The sequence below is a fragment of the Podarcis muralis genome, chromosome 8 (genome assembly GCF_964188315.1).
Source record: "Podarcis muralis chromosome 8, rPodMur119.hap1.1, whole genome shotgun sequence".
NCBI lineage: Eukaryota > Metazoa > Chordata > Lepidosauria > Squamata > Lacertidae > Podarcis > Podarcis muralis.
Genome location: NC_135662.1, coordinates 66596748 through 66612612, shown reverse-complemented (window position 1 = coordinate 66612612; position 15865 = coordinate 66596748). Strand labels below are relative to the sequence as shown.

General features: G+C 43.3%; 1 protein-coding gene across 1 annotated transcript; it reads left to right on the top strand.

Moving 5' to 3' along the window:
* The first annotated feature begins 2899 nt into the window (after positions 1-2899).
* LOC114600973 (plasminogen activator inhibitor 2-like) lies at positions 2900-12833 on the top strand. Its single transcript, XM_028737864.2, has 7 exons — positions 2900-3558; positions 5185-5298; positions 6766-6900; positions 7107-7224; positions 8242-8384; positions 8610-8777; positions 10803-12833. Exons 1-7 carry the CDS (start codon positions 3391-3393, stop codon positions 11205-11207), a joined length of 1251 nt encoding a protein of 416 aa, XP_028593697.2. The 5' UTR covers positions 2900-3390; the 3' UTR covers positions 11208-12833.
* Positions 12834-15865: the final 3032 nt, after the last annotated feature.

Genomic DNA, 15865 nt, shown 5'->3' with positions numbered 1-15865 from the left:
CCCAGAGTCCTGAAGAAATGAACTCACAGAGAGATCTAGGTGCATAGGCTTCCCCCACTCAGAGGTCCACACATGGATCATAGAATCATAAGAGTTGGAAGGCACCTAAGGGTCATCTAGTCCAACCCCCTGGATGTTGGGGTTCAGGGTGAGGGGGTCATATAGGAAAGTGTGTGAGTCAGTATTGCCAGTTTTGCCTACACAGACTGGCAGCAGCTCTCAAGGGTTTCAGGGCAGAAATCATATAATTGCAGAGTTGGAAGGGACCACAAGTATCATCTAGTCCAACCCCCTTCCATGCAGGAATATTTTGCCTACGTGGGACTCAAACCCACGACTCTGAGATTAAGAGTCTCATGCTTGACTGATGGAGCTATCAGGAACTCTTCCCAGCCCTGCCTGGAGATTGTGGGGATTGAACCTGTGTCCTCCTCCATGCAAAGCAGATGCTCTACCACTGAGCCACACCCTAAACCTCATACAACCTCAGAAGCAGGGCCAACTGCACGTGGGCCTCCTTCATGCCATTAGCCTATAACAGGGGCTATTCCCACAACCATCTTACAAGACGTAACCTGTGAAAGGTTGGGCAGAGTGCAATACAGTACATAGCCAGCTTAGTTGGGTGGAACTGAACTGTGAATGGCAAGACCTGCTGTTAGAAAACTATAAGGAGCGTGAGAGGCAAAACTAGACCTGACAGGACAAGAACAAGATGCTTCAAATAGATAGATAAGCCATGGAACAAAGGAATCTGCCAAGCACTATGGATGGCAACACTTCTTCCAAAGCGGCCCAGCCCAAAGTTCTCCAGGGCAAATTCTGCTGAGAGCTTGGGACAGCCTCTCTGGTGTGCCTGAGCTAAGAGTTTGTCAAGGAAGGAACAGTGGCAAGCTGCCTGGTGTTTACAAAAGTGCTAGGTTCATGAAGACATGTGTCCCAAGATGATTAAACCTAGGAAATGCTATCTTACATTAACAGGAAGTATGTGGTAAGCAATTCTTTGCTTGACATATTCATACAAAGAACAGGATACAGTTTCCTGTGGGCTATGGTCAGAGGCGGATTTAGGGGAGCACGACTGGTTCGGTCACACTGGGTGCAGTCTCAAGAGCATTGCAGCAGGCGCCACAACTATGATGCATAACGGAAGGCGAGAGGCAGGCAGGTGCTAGATTTTGGCATTGTACAGGGTGCTGCCGAAATTTGAGACCCCAAGGTCTGCCACGGCTGTGATTTCCTAACCCTGTGGCACAATTGCATACCCTGCCTCACAATCAGAGAAACACACATGGTGAGTAACCCCATCATTCTAGTCGTGATGGCCTTCTTCTGACCTCACTGTCTAAGGCAGTCTGCATCTGTACACTAGTTGTGGGAATCGGAGGAGTGTTGTTGCACTCAGGTGCTGTCAGGAACGTAGCCCCACTAGAGCACAGCGGGAGTGTCAGCCTCTGAAATTGAGCTAAGCGAGCAAGGGGCCGACTTTGCAGAGGAGAGCTGTGTGTAAGAGTTTAGAGAGGACAGCCCGGCCCTCCTCATACTCAGGGAAGAAGCTATTAGCTACCAAGGAGAGGAAGAGTTGGAAGTCGGCCTGAGCATTGCCAGGCAACTAGCAGATAAGCCAGAGTCTGAGGCTGTGTCTTCTGGGAGTGAGGAGGAGACGGACCAGCCATTCAGTCCCTGTACTAGGAGGCAGAAGAAGCTCAGAGAATGACATAAGGAAAGGAGGGATTTTGGCGTTCTTCCTGTGAGCCAGTGTGGTGTAGTGGTTAAGAGCGGTAGTCTCGTAATCTGGTGACCCGGGTTTGCATCTCCACTCTTCCACATGCAGCTGCTGGGTGACCTTGGGCTAGTCACAGTTCTTTGAAGTCTCTCAGCCTCACTCACCTCACAGAGTGTTTGTTGTGGGGGAGGAAGGAAAAGGAGAATATTATCCGCTTTGAGACTCCTTTGGGTAGTGATAAAGCGGGATATCAAATCCAAACTCTTCTTATTCTTCTTGTTGGGAGAGAGATGGTGAGTCAGACTGAGCAACTACTGTTAATGAGAGCATCCAGGAGGCCGTGCTCTGAATGTGTGTTTTTCTTGTAAATAAACTTGCATAAAACTGATGGAGAGTCGTTACTGCTTCTCAAGCTGCTTGCTTGCCAGAGATCATTACAGGTTCTGCTTGTGGGCTTCCCATAGGCACCTGTCTGGCTACTGTGAGAACAGAATGTGGGACTAAGCTGGCAGGCCCAGAGGAACTCTAGAAACATCACCACTGTCTGGAAAGCATGGTCCTACCCTGAAACCTGACTTGAATGAGGAAAGGGAAGGGCCATCATTGAAAGGAGAATGTGTACCCAGTTGTTCAGGGAGACGACTGAGAATAATAATGGCATGAGCTTCCATTTATTATGCAGGAAAAGAACTGTGCCCTGGGGTTTTAAAAGTTTTTGAAACACTGGTCCATCTCTTCTTGCAGAGAGAATATAAACTTTCTAGCCAATGTATATTTTTCTCACCAAGATGGAATATTGGTAGGGTCATGATAGGGTTGCCATATTTCAAACAGTGAAAATCCAGACAGATAAATTGTTGAGCTTTTTTTTGGGGGGGGGGGGAGTTGTTGAGCTTAATTTGTTTGCATTTTTGAGCAAAGTTGTTGAGCTATTTTGGAGACTTTGAAAAAGAAGGCGTTTTGGACCTATTTTTAAGCGAAAGTGGCAAAAACGACACTTCCGACATGGGTTGCCATACGTTAGGATTTTCCAGGACATTTTTGCGATTTCTGCCCCGACACTGCTTCCAACTGCAGTATTCCAGATATGTCCGGGAAATATCTGCATATCCAGGTAAGGTTAAAATTCTGGAGAGCCACTGCCAGCATAGAGTACATAAAACTGTGCTAGAGGGGTTCTATATTGCTAGCACTTGCTTGTGTAAGCAGTCCGTCACCAAGTCATGTGGCAACAGCCCTTGACAAAATGTGCAGGAACATCTGGCATGCATTGTTCAAGTTGCATCCACGTATATGATGTAATTAAGAACTGAACAGACAAATGAACTATTTGCGACTCTCCTAAACTGAAAGCATGGTCTTTTTAATTTCTCAAGTCAGGATCAATGTGCCATAATGAGAGACCTTAGGCAGAAGAAAGACTTCAAACCACATTACTAGTATCTACTGCTACAAAACTAACGCAAGACAGGCAGGAAGACAGTTTCTGTGGTCCAAATGACTGGTGGCTTTTTCCGGACTGCTTATCTTTCAGGCCAGTTGCCTGATCATCAAAAGCTTCCAGAATTTCTTCAGTAGGAAAGAGGCATGCACAACGGTCCCTGGTGAACATGCAAACAGTTTTAAAGCTTATTCTCTCTCTCTCTAACTAGGTTTAAATAGCAATGGAGGAACTGAGTACAGCCAATGGTGGTTTTGCCATTGATTTTTTCAAACACGTGTGCAAGGCTCAAAGCAACAAAAACATCCTATTCTCACCATGGAGCATCTCGTCTGTTATGGCCACACTGTACCTTGGAGCTAAAGGCCATACTGCAGAGCAGATAGCAGAGGTAAGCTTTGTGCTATTAATAACTTAAACCGGGGTTAGGGAACTGGGTGTGGCCAACGAGCTAGAGTCTTATCTCTGTAGATAAGTTTGGGTCAAGTTTGACAGTGGGTGAGATTATCTCCACCTGTCGTCCACTTGATCTCACAATGACATCAGGTGACCCATTGTGCAATGAATGGATAAGAACCAAGTCCTACCCACCCCTCTAAAAAAGATGAGCACCTCCATTAAGCAAAGGCCTGGGTAAATAGAAAAATCTTAGCCCAGTGCCTAAAAACTGACAGAAATGGTGCCAGGTAGATCTCCTGTTTCATAGATGGGGGCCACCACTGAAAAGACCTGTTCTCATGTGGTCACCGTCCACACTTTTCTCATGTGGAGTGCACAGATTAAGACTGTGGGAAATGGGCTCGTTTATATGGGGTGAAGTGGGATATATAAATTGCACACAAGAGAAACAGCTGCTCAACCTTGCTCCTGGTCCCAGGGGTGTAATGTCATTTTCTCTATGCACTCTCAAGAGCAGAGGCCTAACTCAATCTACTTGCATAGTTTCTGGAGCATGTAAATCCTACCAGCAATATTGGATCCCACTGTGCCTGGAATTGCATTGTCCTGCTTTGCACAGATTGCTAAGCCGTAGTTAACATTTGAGGCTGGGGAGAAATTAGATTCAGTTTGCGTGTACAGGCCAATGTATCCATTTCAACTTTCCAGAGTAATGCAAGAGCCAATATGAGAACACAATGATCCTTTAAAATTTGCACTCATCTGAATTTTGCGGTGAACTAATCAAACCATAGGGACGCGGGTGGCGCTGTGGGTAAAACCTCAGCACCTAGGACTTGCCGATCGCATGGTCGGCTGTTCGAATCCCCGCGGCGGGGTGCGCTCCCGTCATTCGGTCCCAGCGCCTGCCAACCTAGCAGTTCGAAAGCACCCCCGGGTGCAAGTAGATAAATAGGGACCGCTTACCAGCGGGAAGGTAAATGGCGTTTCTGTGTGCTGTGCTGGCTCGCCAGATGCAGCTTGTCACGCTGGCCACGTGACCCGGAAGTGTCTGCGGACAGCGCTGGCTCCCGGCCTATAGAGTGAGATGAGCGCACAACCCTAGAGTCTGGCAAGACTGGCCCGTACGGGCAAGGGTACCTTTACCTTTACCTTTACCTTAATCAAACCATAGTGTTTACAGAAATGCACATTCTAGGTTGAGGTCTGCTTTAAAATGCATATATTAGTGAAAATAATACAGAAAGATACTTTATATTGAGAAAATTGCTTTACAAAAATGGGTATATTCGGCAAAATTGCATACAAGAATGGGTATACTGGAAGAAATCCACACAAAAATTCTGGGGAATTTTCAGGAGAACCCTTTGTTTAAAAAATGCAAACCAATACAGAAATGTTGAACAGCTTAATTTGGAAAAAGGAGACAATTGGAGATAGATAAAGCTGAGATATCTTTAGCTTTTGGGAGGGTTCACTGTGGTGAACATCAACTAACGTTTATAAATCAACCTACAAACCACGGTTAATGAGCGCAATTGTAAGCACATGACTTTATACGCCTCACGTAACAACTTCTTATTGCTTATGTTTTTCTTTGGGTTTGTTTTAAATGCAGGTGCTTCACTTTAACAAATCTGGGAGAAGTGAAACTGCCCATGCTATGAGACACCCACGCGTGTACTCCAAAATGGAGGAGCTGTTGAATAACCCCTGCATCGCTATTCAGAAGGTAATTTTTGGAAAAACCAAAGTTCATCTCAGACGAATGTATGCAGGCCAGGTTTTTTGTTTTTTGTTTTAAACAGACTTTGGTGTTAACTTCTTTTCCAGTCTACTTTGTCCTAGTTCACTTGGCGATTTGGAAAGAATGTCCTAGTTGATACAATTTTAGCTTTCAAAAAACCCAACACTTTAAACCATCAAGTATGTGGATAAGCACAGAGAGAATAGTTATCACTGTTATGTGACAGAGCAACCATGACACATCTCCCCTCCCTTTAAAAATACCATGCAATGTACATTCATTGGCAATTGAGTTACATGCAGCTTGAATATATGGATGTTTACTGGCAAGCAGTGGCGTAGCGTGGGTTGTCAGCACCCGGGGCAAGGCAAGTAATTTGCGCCCCCTAACCCGTGGATTTTAGCACTCGAGTCTCTTCCGCGCCCCCCCCCCCAGATGTTGCGCCCGGTGCAGCCGGCCCCCCCTGCACCCCCCACGCTACGCCACTGCTGGCAAGCAAGATTGTAAGAAATTACTCCCAGCTAAGTGTGCATAGGGAAGCAGCCATAGTCTCTTTTAACAACACTGCTTTGTTACTTGACAGAAATCTGGATGTCTTAGAGTCAACAGAAATATAAGCTGCAATAAAAGAACAGTGGAACTTAAGCATATATTCCCATTTACATCCATTGCAATGAATATGACTTGGGCATTCTTAAGTCTTTCCGGATGTATCTTGTCATGGAGAAACCTAGATATGGGTATCTGGGTATGCTTTTCTGGGATATATTCCAAGGGAAATAACTGGCGCAGACCACACCCCAGTTCCACATGGAAACTTAAAAAGGTATTAACCTCCCCAGACAAACTTTAGAGAACTGTTTGCTTCATCTTGTAGCTAACAAGGAAAAGATTAAGAGCCTTCACACAAGTGGAGCTGTTTGCATGTTAAAACCCTATTCCAGCAGTGGTTCCTTATTGCATCTGTTGTGGAGACAGGAGAATCTATCAATTTTGGTTTCTAATTTTTCCCAATTTTTGATAAAGTTCTCCACATTTCTGCATCTGCTTGGGATTTTCATGAGTCCGCCTCATCGGCATTCTCCTAACATACATCTTTTTAGATGCAGTTTTGCCTCTCACATACTTTTTTTGCAGGCAATTTCCCCTCACTCAATGCATCTGATATTATTTTTTACTAATATCTGCATTTTAGGCAAATTTACCGCTGCTATGAACACTTCTTTGGTTGGAGAAGTGAATCACAAAATCCAGAGAATTGTGAATTTCAAATTCTGACCACGGGAAAAGAAGGGGAAAGGGGAAAGGAGGCAAGATGTGTTGACAATGCGGGTTAACATAAATGTGTGGCCTAAGGGGGATAAATAAGAGATAATGCAGGGACAAAACAAACTGCAGTAAGAGGTAATGGCTGAATGTGGGATTAATCAATGTTGCAATTCTCTGTTTAAGCCCTCTCCTAAAACATCAAGCAACATACATTCAAGATTCCTGGAACTTAGTCAAGAAATCAACAAACCTACAAAACATTTTCTGCTTCGAAGTGTCAACCAGCTATATGCAGACAAATCGGTGCCTTTCCAAAAAGTGAGTGGAGCCTGTAGATGTGACCCTGGGATCAGAGTTGAGAATTTAATAAAAACGTGGAATAACTGCCTATTACAACAATAGGAGTGTATTCAAAATTTTAATTTGCTTCTCTGTGTGTAGGATGATCTTAGTATCCTGTAAACTTTGGTTTCACCCTCGTTGGCATGGCTGCAATGCCTTAAGAGTATTTTTTTACCTTTAAGGAATTCATATTGTCAATGAAGAAATACTATAATGCAGAGCCACAAACAGTAAACTTTCAAGAAACTGCGGAAGAAGTCAGAAAAGAGATCAATTCTTGGGTTGAACACCAGACAGAAGGTGAGCTCAAAATGGCTTCTCCTCGAAATTGGGAACTGCTAAATATGTGTTATGATGAAATTCAGATTGGAAGGTGTCGAGGAAGTCTTCTAGCAATGTAAATATACCAGGGAATAAGAAGGGGGGGGGAATCTTATTTTATCTTTTGCATTTTTATTGTTGTTAAGTTTTTAAGTTGTGTTAAATGTAATGTTCTTTTCTGTGTTTATGTTTGTGTATTATAAGAGAAAACCAATAATTTTTTTGGAAAAAACAAAAACAAAATGGTTGCTCTGCTATAGGCCTGGGCGATATATTGATATATCGCCCAGGACCGGGCAATATACCGCTGGTGAAACAGCCATTGCACTCTGCCCCAGCAGAGGGAGGATCAAGCTGAATCTGTGATGTGCCAGTACAGCTTCTTTCTTCCTCTGCTTCTTTAAGCTGCTTGGCTGAGGAGTGTGCAGCTGCCCTTGCCTCAGCCGAGCAGTTTTACAGAGCACTATTTCTGGGTTAGCGGAGTCTGTAACCTGAAGCGTATGTAACCCGAGGTACCACTGTAAAAAGGTAAAGGGACCCCTGACCATTAGGTCCAGTTGTGACCGACTCTGGGGTTGCGGCGCTCAGCTTGCTTTATTGGTCGAGGGAGCTGGTGTACAGCTTCCGGGTCATGTGGCCAGCATGACTAAGCTGCTTCTGGCGAACCAGAGCAGCGCACGGAAACGCCGTTTACCTTCCCGCTGGAGTGGCACCTATTTATCTACTTGCACTTTGACGTGCTTTCAAACTGCTAGGTTGGCAAAAACACACATATTGGTGAAATAGAAAATGCATTCTTGTAGCGGGAAATGTTGTGCAAAAATGTGTATATTTAGCAAAACATTAGAAAGATAGGTTGGGGCAAGTCCACAGAAAGTTTTAAGGTAAAGTCACATTTCTTGTTATCTAAAGAAAACCCTACACTTTTTCAGATGTATGCAGCTGACAAAACATATGATGACTTCTTTCTCTCTCCTATTTCTTCTCCCAAACAAGGTAAAATACAGAATCTGTTGAATGAGGGGTCTATCGATTCACTTACCCAGCTGATCTTGGTAAATGCACTGTACTTCAGAGGAAACTGGGCAAAGCCATTTAAGAAACAAGACACAACACAGCAGCCCTTCAGACTTAACAAGGTAAATAATTTCATACTGCTGAATAAAAAAAGGCAATAAGGCACTTCAAGCTACTATAGTCTATTGCCATGCCTAGGATGGTATCATGTACCTTGTTCTGCACTGTGAAGTAATGTAAGGGAGAGAGATCTCTTCTCCAAATAGCATATATAAAATGCATTTCCCCCCAGTTCCCCCATGAAGTTTAAGGCTCATGGACATGAAAGCATATTTGTCATATTGCAGCGAACAAGTAAGCCGGTGAAGATGATGTTCCAGCACGGTAACTTCAATTGGAACTACATAAAAGAAGTGAAGACTCAGATTCTTGAGCTCCAATATGTCAACAATGACCTCAGCATGTTTATACTCCTCCCTGATGACATCACTGATGACACCACTGGCCTGGAAATGGTAAAAAAAAGTAGTACTATTTAGAATTTATTTTTTTTTAATGCCAGTTATTCACTGTGTGTGTAGACAGTGCTTCTTTTGGCATATTTTGTAGGAAAATGACTGAATTGCTTAGGATATAGAAAGATATGGATTTGGAACTTTGTCTCGGTTGAAAATGACCCTTGATGTATTGGAAATGGGTTCATTCATCATGCCATGTGGGGAATCACACAAAACTCCGAAGAGAAAATTCATTTCTAGTTATCCAAAACCCAAGAACATTGAGAGAAAAAGCTTGTCTTTCTGAAGGTTTTGCAAATGAGTGTGTTTTCATAACATTCAAAGAACATTTCTACACATCTAAAGGTGATGGATGTATATGGATGTTGCACGCTGATTTCTCAACAGACGTTCGTGTGTTTGGCCCAAGAATACAGATTTTGTGTAATCATTTCGGCAGCCAGTGTTGCGTGGAGAAAGTTGAAAGGGAAACACATATTACTTGGACCTGGGGGATCCAATGAATCAGAATGCTGGAAGATTTGGGAGAGACATCAGGAACACATGAAAAACTTCCCTAAACAGGGCTGCCTTCAGATGTCTTCTAAAAGTCAGATAGTTGTTTATTTCCTTGACATCTGATGGGTGGGTGTTCCACAGGGCGGGCGCCACTACCGAGAAGGCCCTCTGCCTGGTTCCCTGTAGTTTCACTTCTTGCAATGAGGGAACCGCCAGAAGGTTCTCGGAGCTGGACCTCAGTGTCCGGGCTGAACGATGGGGGTGGAGATGCTCCTTCAGGTATACTGGGCCGAGGCCATTTAGGACTTTAAAGGTCAGCACCAACACTTTGAATTGTGCTTGGAAATGTACTGGGAGCCAATGTAGATTTCAGGACTAGTGTTATATGGTCTCAGCTTTAAAAGATGTTTGAATTAATTTATGGGAGATAAGGCAACCAGTAACTACTAACCATGCTAGTTATGCACCACCACATTTGGAGGCACTATTTCCATTGAAAACAAGTTGTTGGGAATTACAGGTGGGCTCATTTCCTACTTTCAGGTTCCCCATAGACATTTGATTAGCCACTGTGAGAACAGGATTCTAGACTTGATGAGCTCTGCTTAGGTTCTCGTGGTGAAGTGGATACAGTACCTGTCTTGAACTTAGGAGTTCAAGTTCAAATCCCTAATCAGAGAGCTACGATCCCCAGAGTCTTTTAACAATCAATGCCTCTACCTAGGGGAATGTGTGAAGTTTTTGAAGATTATCCCATTGTACTGCATACAGCTCTCCAGCCAACCTCTTTCTCCTTCTTAATGCAAAAGCTCTTTGCTTCTTCAAATTATCTTGAGCAACTATACTAAAATGCCACTCCTTGGCATTATGACTTATACAGTGGTACCTCGGTTTTTTAACGTCGCCGTTGACGAATGTTTTGGTTTCTGAACTCCATAAACCTGGAAGTAAATGCTTTGGTTTTCAGACACTTTTTGGAAGTCAAACATGACCCGCGGCTTCCATTTTGAGTTTTCCCTATTGAGTTTTCCGTTTTGAGGCTTCTGTATTGAGTTTTCGGTTTTCGAACATTTCGGAACTCGAACGGTCTTCCGGAACGGATTACGATTGAAAACTGAGGTACCACTGTATTCAGTTGGGCTTGTTCAAGTGTTAGCCTCTCATCTGAATTAGTCATATCCTGCTTTAATAACACCATAGATATTTGTAGATGAAAATCCTCTTCTGTTTCACCCCTTTTTCTTTTGCAGACATGTATTTTTCATCTTGTGATGTACTGTGTTGACTGTTGAAAACCTTTGTCATTGTACTCAGTGCTAGAAGAATGTATTGCATCATAGCTGAAGGGATCTTTAAACTAGCTTGGACTTAAAAAATAATAATACTTGCAGTGTTTTGCTGTTCATCAGTCAATTTAATGTTATATTTCCCAAAACGACATTCAAATACAGCTGCACATTTAATTTAGCAAACCTGGATAACTTTTCCAACTTACTGATTGTTTGGTTTTCTTTGTGTCTGCAGCTAGAAAATAAATTGACTTATGAAGCCTTATCCAAGTGGACCAGCCCAGAAGAAATGGAAGAAATTGAAGCAAATGTGTATCTTCCTAGGACCCAGTTAGAAGATCACTATGAGTTAAAGAGAGCTTTGACCAGCATGGGGATAACAGACGCCTTCACTGTAGGCCAAGCCAATTTCACTGCAATGTCTGAAAAAAGGAACCTGATTTTGTCCCAAGTTTTCCACAAGTGCTTTGTTGACATTAACGAAGAGGGCACAGAGGCTGCTGCTTCGACAGGTGCTACTATAGATGGGCGAAGTACAGCGGGGGCGACTTTGTTTGCAGCCGACCACCCTTTCCTCTTTTTCATCCGGCATAATGAAACCAAAAGCATCCTCTTCTGGGGCAGATTCTGTTGCCCTTAAAGTATTTCAGCTTTCGACATGACTGGAAGAATCCGCAACCAGAAAGAGGAGGAAACACAAGAAGACTGGTAGAAATTTTAAGAAGATTTAGTGATATACTGTAATATAAGATAATTAGGAAATCCCTAGAAGTAACAGATTAGGCTAAGGGATAGAAAAAGATTAATAATAAAGATTATTACGCATGACAATTGGAAGTAAGGTTAAGAAGTTTGTAATGAAAGAAGATGCTGATGTTATAAATATGAAATTGGGAACTGCTAAATATGTAATATGATGAAATCCAGATTGGAGGGTGTCGAGGAAGTCTTTTAGCAATGTAAATACACCAGGGAATAAGAAGGAAAAAAATCTTTTATTTTTATGGGTTTTTATTATTTTTATGGGTTTTTATTATTTTATTATTTTATTGTTGTTCAGTTTTTATGTTGTGTCAAATGTAATGTTTTTATTTTGTGTTTTTGTCTATGTGTTATAAGAGAAAACTAATTTCAGCTTTCTCTTAGCAAACAGGAAGGATATTGCGGCAGCAGGAACGTGGCACAAGAGAGGCACCGTTTTCCAAAGCTATGTCTAAATATGGTGTTCTCGCCTGTCTTTCCTTTATGCTTGCAGGGGGAGTGCTTATGGCCACAGCTGACATGTGCTCAGCAAGAAGTCAACTCACTCTCAAACCATGCATAAAATAGTCTCTCGGGTTCTTGGGTTTTTTTTGCTATGTCTCTTTCTAAATTGCATTGTTTGGTATACACAGGGCCTTGATGCAAACCTTTTCAACAATAGACTTGCTGACGGGAGAAAAACAAAAACTAGCCCATGGCTGTCAGTGGACCTGCACCCTAGTAATTATATATTTTTCAAATTTATTTTATTAAATTTGTATAATAAAATAGGGTGGTTCGTAGCATAAAAATACAAGATAAAAGAACACAAAGCATAGGAGCCAACTCATTGGGGCCAAGGGCTCTTCAGCCCCCCAATAAAATATTTGAGGTGCTGCCCCCCCCCAAGTTAAAGAGCATTGCCATTAAAATGGTGTGCATGTACTACATCATGTGATTATGTGGGGCAGGGCTTACCTGCCCCCCAATATTTTATTCAAGTTGGCACTCGTGACACAAGGTACATAATAAAAACAAAAACAAAACAATAACCCTCCTTTCCTAAAAACATATTTAACTTGGGACTCGGCTACATTAGTAAAGAAACAACAATTTGAATGCTCTATAAACATGCAACACCAGGTGATGCCAGAAAGCAGGAAATTTTTATACATGATTTCCCATAGTTCCCCCCCCCCCATTTGTTACAACTATCTAATTTCTGACTTATTTATAGCACACACACACCCGCCCCCGTGTAGATCCACCCGTGTTATGGGATATTAATCAGCTAAACACCTGGTTGAAGAGGAACGATTTCACCTCGCGCCTAAAGGTGTACAAAGAAGAAGAAGATTTATTGCATTGCATTCATGTATAAATGTTGCATTAAATACCATAAATGTAGGGTTGTAATTTATATTGTGCGTGGCAATCACTTGTCATTTCCCCCCATGTTGAAATGTGTTTGTGTACATATATAAACAGAATGTGTAATATAGCAAATAAAATTAATTTTACTACATCAGGAATGCAGAATGTTTCATGTCTGGTAGACGCGGGAATTGAAACAAAATGGTGGATCCAAATGGCAGGTTGGTACTGTACTGGAGACAAGCCTTGCCACTTTTCAGCTAAGTCATGCCTGAAAGAAGGGTGGTGTAGAAGAGGGAGATGAAACCACAACACACCAATGAAACCTGCATCCATCCTCTTCCCCTCTTTTCAGTTCGGCTCTTAGGAAACCTTGCTGGTTGCTTAGTTTTGCAGCTTGAACCCTTGCCTAACTCCATACGTGTTTACAAACCAAACTAAGTTGAGCCTGGTTCTCCTTTTCATGAAAGATTCAGAAATGCCAGACCGATTTGTGATACAAACCACTACAGTACACAGAGGTGCCAACTTGCACCAAAGATCGAGGGGGATGGGTGACGTCACCCACATGGCATGCAACGCGCGATGTCACATGACGTTTCAGGAGGAGCCAGGGGATGGAGCTGAATGCAGAGGCAGAGGGCTCTTCCTGTCTCACGCTATGCAGTTTTTCATGGCAGAACGTGGAGCCAGTCACTAAAGCCACGCTCAACTCAGCTTCCTCTGCCCCGACAGTAGGGAACACTGGGGGGCAGCCCCCCAAAATTATTGGGAGGGATGCACCAGCAAGCAAATAGCACACAAGGTTTGAATAGCAGGGAGCCATTTCCCATGCAGTAAATAGGAGTTCTATGAGCTTCCAAAGCTTGCTAGCCAATTCCCATATTTCATGCAGTAAAGACGAGTTCTATGAGATTCCAATGCGGGTGGCACTGTGGGTTAAACCACAGAGCCTAGGACTTGCCGATCAGAAGGTCGGCGATTCGAATCCCCGTGACGGGGTAAGCTCCCGTTGTTCGGTCCCAGCTCCTGCCAACCTAGCAGTTCAAAAGCACGTCAAAGTGCAAGTAGATAAATAGGTACCACTCCTGCGGGAAGGTAAACGGCATTTCTGTGCGCTGCTCTGGTTCGCCAGAAGCGGCTTAGTCATGCTGGCCACATGACCTGGAAGCTGTACGCTGGCTCCCTCGGCCAATATAGCGAGATGAGCGCCGCAACCCCAGAGTCGGCCATGACTGGGCCTAATGGTCAGGGGTCCCTTTACCTTTACCTATGAGATTCCAAACCTTGCTATCCTATTCTTACATTTGATCCAACTAAATGAACAATCCTATCCACAAGACACTGGTGTAAAGCAAGTCACTATAAGTTAAGCTGATGTAAATTTACAGTGGATCCAAACTCTGTTCAGTAGTGGGAGTACTGCTGGCTGAGCTGGCCTAAGGCTGGCAGAGGGAAAACCAGTCCTTAAAATAGTGTTTGAGTTATACCACCTTTTTCGCCAGCTTAATTTACACTGGATTTCCAGGTCTGACCTGAATGGGCTTAGGATCAAGCCTAACCACACCCTCTCTGGTCCAACCCCAGAATGCCCCTTTCCCAAGCCTTATGCCAGTTTACGATTTGCTTTGTCCCATCTGAGCTCGGATAGAGGAGATATGTTGACATATCTCTCTGATTGTGCCAAAGATGAGGGATCTAATCTGGTTTAGTCTGACTGTGCCAGGAACCTCCCAGGTCAACTGGATATTCACTAGATTCCAACCCTCTCATTCCAGCAGATCTTGCTATAGGATTGATCTCTAAATGTGTTATTTGAAGAACTTTTTCCTCTTTCAGACTAATGCAGAACTGCTCTTATAACAAACAAACAAAATAGTTTAGTAATAGCTCTGATAATACAAGGTAGCTGACAGTCTTTCAGCTTCGCAGCAGACAATGCTGTCAGTTGATAGAGGCAGAAAGGATGGGCAAGATGTTGAAATGGAGGATATAAAAGAGGAGAAGTGAAGGTTGCTCTGTATTTATTGCTACAGAACTGTGTCTTCACAAACACCACAACCTGTCAGAGGAATCACCGATAGCATAGCAGCTGCAGGTACTGTGACATTTTAAGCTTGTATAACTTGTTTTGCCATGAAACCTTAAACTTGGGTGAAAAGGGCAAAAGATTGCTATCTATAAATGTGAAAAAAGCAACGTTGCAAGTGTCAGATATTCCTTGTGCTTATAACGGAAGAGCAGGATTTAATTTGCTTATTAAAAGTGCATAAACAATTGGCAACAGTGCCTTCATTTGTCAAGTAGATAATGCTAAGCAAGGATATAGGGTGACCAGGATGCCTTGGGCATTATAAGTAGAAAGGTGAAACTTCAAATGAACAAAGATAGATAGATGATAGATAGATGATAGATAGACAGATAGAGTGCTTTTTCTGGGGGGATGCAGGGGGATTCTAGGTAAGGGCTGACGGTCCCCACTGCAGCTCCCCGGATAAACATATGTGCCAAATAGGACCAAACAGCTATTTATGATCTGCAACATACTGCTTTTCAAACTCCCACTAGCCTCTCAACACAATTTCTCAAACGACTTGAGAGGCTGTTGCTGTTCAGTAGATTGCAAAATACAAGGACCTTGAGCTCACTGAACCAACTGCAAGGCTCTGTGTACCCTACTTCTCCACGCTGCACCCATGAGGCAAGGTGAGGTAAGGTGCCTCAGGCGGCAGGATCCGCAGGGCAGCAGAACCCAATGTAGATCTTTATTTTCCCTTTGTTCCTGATGTAGATCTTCACTCACCCCTTCTTCCCTGGCGGGGGGTGGGGGTGCCATTTTGTGGTTTGCATCAGGTGCAAAAATGTCTCAGGCTGGCCCTGGCTGCAACTGCAAAGGAGAAAGTGTCTCTAACTTACCATATGGATCATCCACACCGTGTAGGTTCTCTGTGCTACCACCAGAGGTTGCTGATAATTGCTAATAAATAACATGGAAGTCTTGCCATATGGCTCAGGTCAACTACATTCTTCATGCACACAGCAGGCAGAAACTACCAAGACAGTTATTTTCAGGCGGTTTTCAAAGGATGTGGTAACACATATGGTTGCACATTGCATCACCAGACAAAAGAAAGATTTTAACTGCTTCAGAACCTCCTTGATGAACTTAATGCGCTATAATTC

What these genes read in the sequence shown, in the direction of transcription:
- LOC114600973 (XM_028737864.2), top strand. Translation starts at nt 3,391, where the DNA reads ATGGAGGAACTGAGTACAGCCAATGGTGGTTTTGCCATTGATTTTTTC. An exon ending in CCTGCATCGCTATTCAGAAG is followed by an intron (nt 5,299 to 6,765) that starts GTAATTTTTGGA and finishes TCTCTGTTTAAG; the next exon opens with CCCTCTCCTAAAACATCAAG. An exon ending in AATCGGTGCCTTTCCAAAAA is followed by an intron (nt 6,901 to 7,106) that starts GTGAGTGGAGCC and finishes TTTACCTTTAAG; the next exon opens with GAATTCATATTGTCAATGAA.